This window comes from Pseudophryne corroboree, chromosome 6 (genome assembly GCF_028390025.1).
Source record: "Pseudophryne corroboree isolate aPseCor3 chromosome 6, aPseCor3.hap2, whole genome shotgun sequence".
NCBI lineage: Eukaryota > Metazoa > Chordata > Amphibia > Anura > Myobatrachidae > Pseudophryne > Pseudophryne corroboree.
Window position 1 is genome coordinate 512641635 of NC_086449.1, and position 12421 is coordinate 512654055.

Here is a 12421-nt window from a genome sequence, read left to right on the forward strand (position 1 = left end):
AGCAGGGGTGAGTTATTAATTACAGCGCTGTAGTTTTTCCAACACTGAGATGCCTCATACTAAAGTAATTATGTCAGAACACCCTGATTAAAATTTTGTGCATAGGTTTTATTCAATTGCCTCCGATGTCAGCAGTTTTTTCCGGAAAAAATAAAAATCACTGATAACCAGCACTCTCAGACCCATTTTTTCGCAAAAACACATACAGTATGCTACTTTACGCAAATCAAGATGCTTGGCTGGTCCAAAGCAGGGTTGACACTAAGGAGCAGACATGTTGCATGTAGTAAAATACTTTAAGTATTAGCAACACTACTTTACATTATTTTTATATGCAACTAGAGCAAAGTTTTCTATTCCTATAAAGAGGATCAAGTGGTAATAAAAGTGAAATAAATGCAAGTAAAGTAAATACTGCATATTCATTGATGATGACATCAGCAAACACGAAAGCTGATATTGTTATGAAATTAGAGGGTTTTTTCCTCTAGGGGATGTTACATTTTGGAACAAACTTCCTTATTTCTTATTTTTAAAGTATGTTGTCTTTGTAATTTTATTTTGTAGCATCTTATTTGCATATCAGCTGCATACAAAGCAGCTTCCTTGGTCATAAGCACTTTGAATTAGTATTTGGTTGCAAATAAATAGTTACTAACTCACAGATTAAGCATGGTGCAATGCATCATGGTACACTCTCTTCTGCCGGTCCATCATCTTTTGTTTTTTTACTCACATTAACTTCTGAGTCACAAACAGTAACTACATACAATGCAAGTGTGGGTATCCAGGATACCTCTTTACATGGTCAAACTGGTCTGGCAGGGGGCGAGGTAATTCCCCGGTGGGTCCCTTTGCTTCACAACGTCACCCATCTACCATTAGGGGGTGGTGCCCAACTGTCCTTAATTGATTGAATTGCCAGTGTACAAGGGAACAATGAGAACTCCTACAAGGATTACCATCATGGCAACCAGACAGCTGGTAGGAGCAGTGTGGGATGAGGGGCCCATGTATCATTAATTTTCAATGCAAGCTGGGCGCTATATTAGTGTCCAGAATCGCACTGCAGAATGCGATAACATCAGATGAATGTATTATCATGCACCTTCAGAGACAAAGGTTCTGAAATGAGCCTGTCCCTGTGATGTGCTGGGTGGGATGCTAGAGCTTCTGCGCATACATGATCACGCTGACCGCACATGCACAGCATCAAATTCCGATGGATGGTTCCAGGGGAACCATCCAGAATTACAGACGCATTATAGCCTATGTGCTACACATCTGCCGGGGCTACACATTCTGCAGGCCAATCTTCACAATGCTTCGCATTGCAAATATTAGTAAATCGGACAGCATTGCATACCCCATAGCAATCTATGGGGAATGGAGGGATTGCTGCAGATATTGGAGAGATCTCACCAACAGTTCCACTCCCCAAATGAACACAAACAGATTTGATCATATGACCGCTACATAAATTAGCATATTATAATCTGATCAAACAAGCTCCCAGCTGAACACAGAGGTATGGTCATTCTAACATCTGGATGCTTTGGATAAATTGATGCAGAATTTAATTTTAAAAGTTGCACTCTCCAAATAGTTAAGGAAGGTTAATTATTTATATTTTAATGGGAGATGGGAAATGGGAGATGTTCTAACCCTTAGAGAGAAAGCAGCAGCCTAGTTACTGAAAAATGACAGTTATGTGCTGATTGGTTGGTGCTCTCTCCATTTTATCACTCACCAAGGCTTAGTACATATGCTTCTGAGACTGCTCAACATTTTTGTTCAAAATATTATTTCTAAGCAGTAGTTGGTTAAAATGGTCATAAATAAACAGCTTTTCACCAATACATATTTGTAAAAATGTTCTGTTTGCATCACAAAACATGAATCTGCTTGATAAAAGCAGAACAACTGGTTCTACATGTAAATAATTATGTGACATGAATGGAAAAACATTTAAAGGCATCTAGCAGTAATCTTGCTTTAGCAGTCATGCCCTTGAAACTCACACCTATATTGTCTGAATTTGTTTCAAGTTCCTTAATACTAAATAGGAAATGTTAGTACAAATGATAACCATCAGTTCTAAAGCAGAAGTGTTATCTTTACTAACGCTGTCCTCAAAGTTCCACAATTTTTGACCTTTTTTGATATTTGCAGTTGTCAGAAAAGATCTCTGTCTCAATATTTCCTTCTGAAATCTAATGGTCATTAGAGAAAGCTGCATTACAGTTCAAAATCAATGTCAGAATTTTATGGGTATTACAGCAAAAAACTGTTCAGCTGAGTTCTATTGATGCTGATCATGTTTTTTGTATTTTCTAGCTATCGCCTATTGCATGTTTCTATTTTATAGTATACTGGTGTATTTTAGATAAATTATCATGACTTGAATATTTTCTTCTACACATTATTACTTTAAAACCTTGAAAATTAAATTTTCCTAAAAAAGCATTAAAAGTATATAGCACCCCAATGTACTTTTATATTAAAGTATTTGTTAATTTCATTGCTCTGTCCCAGTGGTTCTTAACTCTAGTTTTCAAGTACCCTCTATAGGTCATGTATTGTGGATTTCTCTAATCGTACACAAGTGAGGTAATATGTTTTGCTGGGTTAGTAATTATCCCAGCTGCTTCCACAGACAGAAATCCACAAAACACGACCAGCTGGGGATAGTTGAGGGTTGGGTGGAGAACCAAGCCTTATCGTAATGAACTGCTGGCAAACGCTCTTGAAACTTGATGTTTTCTAATTGTTAAAAAATTTATTTTCTCTAGTAAAGCAGATGTGCTATAATAAACAAGATATCATTCCCGAAAATGTTAAAGATCCCAAAGCTAGAACTTAAGAAATGGTCATGGATGGTTCCCAGCTTAGAAGTTTTGGAATCTCACAAATTACTTTAAGAATGAATAATAACATCTAAATGTACAAATAAAATATTCCAGAAAACCGTAATCATTGTGGTGATTTAGTGACGCATTCTCCACCATCTGGTAATGTTATATCTCCTCTATCAGGGACCATCAATTAGTATTTGTGGGATAGCTGCAAATATTACATATCCCCTGAATGTTTGTAAAGGAGACCACAGCAGATATTGGAGATATCCTCTGAGATACTCCATTCATGCTCACAAAAGAAGTGCCATTGGTGGCTACTTTTTAACCAAATTTACCAAGCTTTGGAATGCACTAGTCACTGTAACTAGCATGGCATCAGCCACTTTAGCCTATAAGCTCTTTTGTAACCTATAGGCTCTCTTGTAACCTACAGGCTCTCTTGGATTCCTCTCTTGTGATCAGTAGCCTGATCAGTAGCCTATTGCCTTGCCGGCAGTCACCACTCATGCATGCACCATCAGCAGACTACACGTGTGCAGTGATGCGCCCAGCTCCGGTACTAGAAGATAAGTGATCCCATCAAAGATCACTTCACTTCTAACACTCCACAGGAATTGTGTATTAGGAGCCCCTTACCCGGCAGCTGTTGCATAATACATCTAGGTAATCCTTCATTTCTTATTGCTGGTACTAGCAACAATATAAAATTAGAATTAACATGCCTACAATCCAAAAATTAATAAATATTCCTCTTACACTGTATCAACCATTGTGCTTTATATGTGATAAGTTTACAACTTTCATATCTAGAACTGTTGCATATAACTTATGTAATGATGTTTGAAGTCATAATAAAAATATTTTGAAGCAAAATATAAAAAAATAAAACACTGTATCAACCAATATACTGTATACATGACCCAGTTTGTCAAGGAAGAATCCATCATGTGCTGGCATCATAGTCTTTCATGTCATTGGTTAAAAATGCAGCAGGACAAGTTGTTAATTGCAGGGCAAATAATTCTTATTTACCTAGCTATAGGGGTCATTCCGAGTTGTTCGCTCGCAAGCTGCTTTTAGCAGCTTTGCACACGCTAAGCCGCCGCCTACTGGGAGTGAATCTTAGCTTATCAAAATTGCGAACTAAAGATTAGCAGAATTGCGAATAGACACTTCTTAGCAGTTTCTGAGTAGCTCCACACTTACTCGGCATCTGCGATCAGTTCAGTCAGTTTTGTTCCTGGTTTGACGTCACAAACACACCCAGCGTTCGCCCAGACACTCCTCCGTTTCTCCAGCCACTCCCGCGTTTTTCCCAGAAACTGTAGCGTTTTTTCGCACACACCCATAAAACGGCCAGTTTCCGCCCAGAAACACCCACTTCCTGTCAATCACATTACGATCACCAGAACGAAGAAAAAACCTTGTAATGCCGTGAGTAAAATACCTAACTGCATAGCAAATTTACTTGGCGCAGTCGCACTGCGGACATTGCGCATGCGCATTAGCGACTAATCGCTCCGTTGCAACAAAAAAATAACGAGCGAACAACTCGGAATGACCCCCTATATACAGTACAGTGTTTACTAGTCAAAGTAATATCCAATTAAAAAATAATAAGCATTACATTGCTTCCATTTTATAAACAGTTTACAAAGCTATTAACATCCCTTGTGTGTAATAGTAATGACAATGACAGAAGTAATTACATGATTTGCTGCAAAGATTATCTCCTGCAAAATCCAGGAGAAAAGTTTTCTTTTCTATTACTTGCAACTTTCACTCAGACTGTGCATTGATTGAACATGCCGAACTATTATTCCATATGATTACTGGATAGCATTCAGTCTGAATTATGGGAAGAATAGCTAGGCATGTCATTGACCTGTGTTAGTACTATATCCAATACATAGTTGTCCTATAATTGAGTCAGGTACAGAATGATTGATTTTTAGATCAACCTTAGTTTTTTAAATTAGATGTTGAGGTGTTTATAGCAACTATTACAATTATTTATTGGATCCGTAATTCACTGTAGAAGCAGTTTCACTTTGTCTCTACTTCAGGATGTGTATGAACATGTTTTTTTTTATCTTATTGTCATTTGAGTTAATGTGTCTGAACTTTAAACATCCTCATTTTCTCAAATTGTTATTATGAAGCAGAGAAAAACAACTAACGCTATCTATAATCCAAGAAAGAATAGAACTAAATCCATGCAGTTTAGTTCAAACTATCACGTTCTACGAATGAATACAGTATATGCATGTTCCTATTGCGCTGACCAAATGAAACAATTTTAAGTAGAGGCAAAAAATGTTTTTATTAATTTGTCAAATCAGAATGTGTCCCAAGACTTTCCTTGCCAAGTCTTTCCTCCGTAGGTTTGTGGTGGTCCAGACTACTCTCTTCCTCAGCAACGACAGATATACTGATTGGTTCTGGAAAGATTACTGTCAAATAATGAACTTTTTAGGAACCAATTGTGCGAAGTAGCAGTGAACAGCAAATTGTCATTAAACTTTATAGGGAACTACTTTAAAATCCATCAGAGTCTCAAAATACCCCTTTTACACTGTATTAATAAGGATCTTATGTGTAAGTTGTCTAAGTAGAACTGAAATGTGCACTCCACTAAAACAAGCACAAACATATATAAAGTACAAAAAAGAAAAATGGGAAATGAAGGACAGGGGAAAGTAAAAGATTGAGGGATGTCCTGTGATACTGGCTGTTTTCACAGGATTTAGAATGTGTGCCTTTTTTCAAATCACGCCAACCTGCACTGGGCATTACCAGGTATTGATGGCGATGGCCATCATAGGTGCATTCCTGTGTTATCTAGTCAGTGCAAATTGAAGAAGGGCAGTGGTGGTACCAGTACCGCTGGTGGTCCTCTTATACTATAGCAGATGTGGTACCAAGAAAAATGCTTTCTTATTCAAATTAGATATATCTTAATGCCTTTGACAAATAGGCCCCTCAGTCTGTATAGTGTAATAAGGATTTTGCGCACACATATATTTATTCTTTTTTTCCTTTTTCTTTTTTGACTGTATACTTGAAAGCCTGACACTGGGTTCCAGGTGCAGTGCGAAGGTGCGCGGCAATACCAGGTCATGCATGTGCAGAGGACACCCTGAATGGTCAGTAATGCAATAAAGTATGCTTAATACCACCAACCAGTACTGCCAGTAAGTTGAGCATCTCTCAGCTGTTTTGGTAATTTTAACACCCCCTCCCCCGTGTGTGTGTGTGTGTGTGTGTGTGTGTGTGTGTGTGTGTGTGTGTGTGTGTGTGTGTGTGTGTGTGTTACCACGATAGGTGGCAATAGAAACAAAATGTATTTTTGTGGCTATTTGACAAACAAACACAAGAATTCTAGAAGGGAATATGCAGGGTTCCACAGTACAAGTTGTATTGGTTCTGCTATAGTTGCCTTCATGTGTTTTGAGTGTTTTTTTAGGCATTGTACACAAGACGGCCACTAAGATATCAAAAAGGCATTTGTTGTGAATATTCTTCAGAGTGCCAGCAAAATCCTTAGTAGTACATACCTAGTAAATGTTTACATTTATTAAAATGATTTTAACAATATTATGTGGTAACAGTTATTTGTGACATACTGTGCCATCAATAAAGGGGTTTTGTTGTCTACAACATGTTAACATGTTGGATGCATGAACTCTGTGTAATATAAAAGTTTGATGCCAGCCTCACATCATAACTCATAATGTTAACACCAAACCACAGCAATGTATTCTGGTTTTGGTTAGTTAAAGACACTTTGGTTACTTTATACTCTGTTCTTTGCTACCTTAATGTTCTGTAATTACATGTTTACATGTTTACATATTTAGTATATGCATATAGGCTTTAATAGAAACTTATAAGTTATACATTAGCAAAGCAACATTTTTGGAAATAAGTACATTTGTGACTGATAAATATTCTGTTTACATTAATCTGCACTTTTCCTTGAAAACAATTTTTAAATGAATTAGTCATGTATATGCTGACATCCCACCACAAACTAGCAAATACCACTTCATAAAACATCTTAATTCAATGATGAATTCAAAGTAGCACACTTTATGTCTTTAACCAGGTTCTAGTTAATAACCAACTGTGTTATTAAACACACACACACACACACACACACACACACACACACACACACACACACATATCTTTTTACAACATGCCTAAGGGAGTGTTTGCTAAAAGATCACCTGATGCTCGGGAGAGCTTGGTTTCTACAAACAAGTGCAGAGATAATAATGTAGTATGGAATGGCTTAACTTGCAAAACTAGGGCAAGGTGGTGTAAATTGTGCTTACGTTTGTCAGAGGCAATTTACAGTGGCTGTCATTTTTACACACTGTGGCATGCACTGTGTGACACTGTGCTGGAGGCTTTTCAATTATATGCAAATTATACAAATTAGGAGTAGTTTATGCAGATTTTGAGAGTCTACCCCAGTGTAGTAATTAAATGGAAGGCATAGCAAATAAAATGCATGCTAATTAGATTTTGCAGAAAGAAGTTGGTTCTTAACTGTCAGGTGGGAATAAGCAGTAAAAAAATAAAAATTGACACTTCTCTTTCATCCCCAAACACATACCGAATCAAATGTTAGTATAAGGAACCAAAACTCCGGTATACAGTATAATTATTAGTACAGTAAACCAGAATACACGAGTTAATGAAGTGCATGTGTACTGTATGTGTCTCCAATGCTGCTAGCCACGTGATTTATCACAGTCTCCGATCAGTATAACTGTATTATGTCATTGTCAAACTTAGGACAGCCGCTTACAGGGGATTGTCTTGTAACTCTTCTCGCCATTAACATGTTAACATATGGACATGTTCACAGTTTAGAATTATTTGGATAATTTGACACATCAAATATATCAGTGTTACTACACAGTCTGCTTGCCGTACAGAAATACATATTATATAACAAGGACTAAGACGTGTAGTACAGTATTAAGTGGAAAGATGTTTAACAGTGTCACTGTCAACGTTACACTGTACAGTAGCAAATGATAATGCACAATCGGAGGACCACGCGTTTACTAAACTCTTACAAGATGTCGTGGCACATAACCTACCTGAGCAAATTCCCAACACATTATACTCACTCTGCCTTACAGTATCTATCTATCTATCTATCTATCTATCTATCTATCTATCTATCTATCTATCTATTTATTTATCACCAACTACATGTACTAAATCCTGTCACTAAACATATTTTTGTAATGCCCATTTCAACCCTATATATATATCAGAGGCGTCAATTTAGGATATGGCTATGGATATAATAATTACCTTCTCTCCCCATGTATCACGTAGGAGCTCCGGAAGAAACCCAGCAGTTCATTCTCTATGATAGCGTTGTAAATGATCTTCAGATTGTAACATTTCTGTGCCTCCAGGGTCCTGTTTAAAACTACCACTAAAACTTGGTTGGGTGGATAAGGAAAGAAGCTGGAAACTTTCACGTCCCCAGCCACCCTATCTTCTGCTACTTGGACTCTCTCCACAGTCAACCTGTGTGCATGGACCACAATGTATTTACTGGAGTTTAGGCACTCAATCTCCACATTAAGTTCTCCAGAGAAAGTAAAGTTGTCCATGAATGCAGTGATCATCAGGTTATAGTGTAGGGGCCTCAGGTGAGTGGGTAATCTCAGATAAATCCATGGTTTCCAGTCTTCCTCCCGGTCTTTGCCTGGCAGGTGCTTTGCTCCATCTCCTGAGTCCTTACCTACTTCCAGGTTTTGGTTAAATCTGGCTGCCTCCAGAGTGCTGCTGTTAATTGTTCTACTGGAGCCATCTGTACATTCCTCAAATCTGACACTGAGGAAGACCGCGATGATAGTCACAACTATCAAAGCCAGAATAGAGATAGCGAAGCCAAGGACTAGCTTCTTGTGCACAGTGATGTGTCTCTCAGTGGTCCTCGGTCTCACAGCCACTGTGTCAGACCACTGGTCCTGCAGACCTCTGCCGTTCCTCATTCCGGAGTCTTGAATCACCATGGACCCGAGAAGTAAGCTGTCCTTCTGCTGCTCACTGTCCACAGCCATAGCATCTCATTGTGGAACTTCGGTGGGATAGAGAAAGCGAGGGATCACACTGCACAGAGATGTCTCCCGCTAGGACGTGGGGATCCACCAGCCACTTCATCTCGCATCCTAGCAGGTCGGGATATTCCCATTACGTTGCATTGTGCTGGACGTCATCACCGTGAATCCGTTTGGTCCCACTGAGGCTGCTGTCACAGGACAGGAGCTGCAGCAACTTGATAAAGAATGGCTCTGGTTCTGGGTAAGCCACTTTCTTTATAGTGGGATATTCAAGGCAACTCTGAGCCTACAAGGGGGAGGAGAAGTGACAGGACTGCATGACATTTGCCAGAACTCCAATCCAAGGCAAGAAAATCAAACAGACTCCTGATTGGGTCCGTGTCCCCTTTCCGTGCAAATAACACAGATCCAAGACGGAGAGATAAATACATCCCGGGGAAGTTGCTGTGCTTCCAGCAGGCTGATGTCCTAGAGCATGCCCATCTGCCCAGCACAGCTTTCCTGATCGCACACGGTGTATGCGGATTCCTCTGGCAGCATCTGCTCCTGAGCTCGGGCAGTGCCAGGTGCCGGCTCAGGGTCTCTTCCAGGTACAGTATACTCGCTGATGGTGTATGTATGGATTGCGATCTTCGTAAGGACGTAGGCAGAGCTGCATATGATCTAGCACTGGCAGTGCCTGGGAGGCACACAGGATGTTAGCAGAGGGCAGATGAGTAGAAAGGCAGAAGTGAAGGGTGTTTTGTAGTACTGGAGGTAGTGGTGTGAGGTTATAATGATGTAAGAAACACCCCCTTCTATTTAGTGACTTTGATCAGTATATAATGCCCCCACCATCTCCCTGTCTCATTAATATCCCTCCCATACTACAGTGCTGAAGTCTGTGCTTTGCTGTGAGCTGTCCTCCTGTACCTCTCCTTCATGCTCCCTCTCCTCCGTCTCCCCTATTTATTTGTGTTAATCAATGTTTCCCATTCTCTCCCTCCCCCATATCCAGTTCATGTGCATATGTCTGGCAATAACAGGATCTGCAGCTGAGAGAACCGTGGGCTCCTGCCTGATCCATCCATCTCAGCCACAGCGCTGCTGCTCCTGTTACGGGATATGATGATGTGTCAGACCACAAAACACGGTTTCTCGTCTACTCCTTCATCTTCCCCGTGTGCAGATGCATCAGCTATATAGTAGCAAGGTTCGACATTATTAACAGTGACAGTATGTTTCCATCTAATAAATATTTATATCAAACTAAAAACAAACAAACCATATCAAATGTAACGTTCTGACAATTTCAAACGGCAAAATGTAAATTAGGAGACCTGCATGGGTTAATAGTATTTAACCACATCAACCACGGCTATGGAATGTATATTTAGTACAATACGTAGAGTATATAAGAGATTTGCAGAAAATGAGGCGAGCCTGCTGGGTATTACATCTGCCACCTAAAGGTTACAAACTTGTATCTACTCATCACTGTAAGACAAACAAGTCACTCAGCCCAGGAGCGATTGGAAATTATCCCTAGTTCAAATGAAATTCAAACAATGAATGTGTTCAAAGAGAACCTGTCAGGATGGGTTAGGGGTCTGAGAAGAATGAATAGCTGTGTTTTTACAAGGGAGACAAGTGTCATATGATGATTATAGTGACATTTCAAATAAGGAAAATGTGTCTCCCTGGCTTAGCTTTACAAAGTTAGCATATTGTAGTGTTCTGCATGTCTTTATCTGTATTTATTTCATACACGTTACACACTATATCATGGGCAATGGGGGGATTATGAAAAAATCCATAAAGTCAATTTATGTTAGTGAGGATAATTTACAGGGGGAATTGGAGTTAAAATGAAAAGTAGCACACCAATGTTTTTTAGAGTTAGTGCTGTAAGCAAGTTACTGTATAGCAGTTCCTCTTATATTCACACATCACAGCCCATTCACACAGATATATTGGTCCTATGTGAGGTCTTCTAATCTCTCCACACAGAACGACTTTTCACAAGGCAAATACTACAGTATATCAACTGGTAATGCAACAGGTTGGATTCATTGTGCAGATAATGTATACAGAATTAACAGTCACTGACAATTTCTTTGTCTGACTTATGAAGTTTCTCTCTTTTCAGTTGATACGAAAAATAAAAACATTACTCCAGTACTATACATATATTACAAAACAATTGAATTGTTTTCGATTGTACTGCAAAGAAAGGTATACTTTCTGACAGCCGGCATACTGTAGACCACCCTTCTGAACAGTACATCTAAATTCCAACATAAAAATGGCAATTCTTTATATATATATATATATATATATATATACAAATCTAGAAAACCACAGCACTCGCCACCCCAGAAGCGGGGTGCAATATCTGCACTCATCACTCATAGGGTGGGGTGCATGCAGCCCATGGCCACCAACCCAAATACTGTATATACAAACAGAAAGTTCAGCACTCACCATAGCAAGCTCACTTATCCTCACAACATCAATAAATAAATGATGGGGGTTTAGTTAGTGAATTGGCCAATGCACGGAAGCCTGCATACCGCTCGCCAAGGTACCCCACCTTCATGCAGGTCCTACACTATCACACAGTCTCAAAAATTAAAACCTGGCAACTGTATCACACATAATATACTGCACACATGCCCACTAGGTTTAATGTGTATCTGCCATGCATCTTATGGCTTTTAAAGGTACACTAGTCACCTGACACTGGCTGATAAATTACTAAGGAGCAACTGACACAGGTTTAGAACAAGTGAGATTACACAGGGGTGCATGAAAAGGACTGTGACCACGGTTAATAAGAGTTACGGGGTTAATCTTTGGTTAACTCTTATTAACCGTGGTCACAGGCCTTTTCATGCACCCCTGTGTAATCTCACTTGTTCTAAACCTGTGTCAGCTGCTCCTTAGTAATTTATCAGCCAGTGTCAGGTGACTAGTGTACCTTTAAAAGCCATAAGATGCATGGCAGATACACATTAAACCTAGTGGGCATGTGTGCAGTATATTATGTGTGATACAGTTGCCAGGTTTTAATTTTTGAGACTTTGTGATAGTGTAGGATCTGCATGAAGGTGGGGTACCTTGGCGAGCGGTATGCAGGCTTCCGTGCATTGGCCAATTCACTAACTAAACCCCCATCATTTATTTATTGATGTTGTGAGGATAAGTGAGCTTGCTATGGTGAGTGCTGAACTTTCTGTTTGTATATATATATATATATATATATATATATACACACACACAATATATATAGAGAGGTTGCCCCGAAATGTTGAATATGCAATATCTGTGCAGTCACTGTTCTGCTATACAGTAGCTCCCCAGTTTTCTTCATAATAGTTGCAGTATTATGGAATGAGAGAGCGCAATGTTTCCCAACCTTAGTCATCAAGGCACACTATGTGGGCCATTTATTGTTACTTTTTGCAGCAGATGTTGTGTGTGTGT

At 39.3% G+C, this 12421-nt stretch overlaps 1 protein-coding gene across 1 annotated transcript in view; it reads right to left on the reverse strand.

Annotated features, from left to right (window-relative positions):
- TRHDE (thyrotropin releasing hormone degrading enzyme) overlaps positions 1 to 8956 on the reverse strand; it is a 992175-nt gene extending 983219 nt beyond the window's left edge. Inside the window, exon 1 of the mRNA XM_063927453.1 lies at positions 8196 to 8956. Coding sequence (XP_063783523.1) covers positions 8196 to 8956 — 761 coding nt within the window. The remainder of the gene's footprint in view (positions 1 to 8195) is intronic.
- Between the last annotated feature and the right edge of the window lie 3465 nt (positions 8957 to 12421).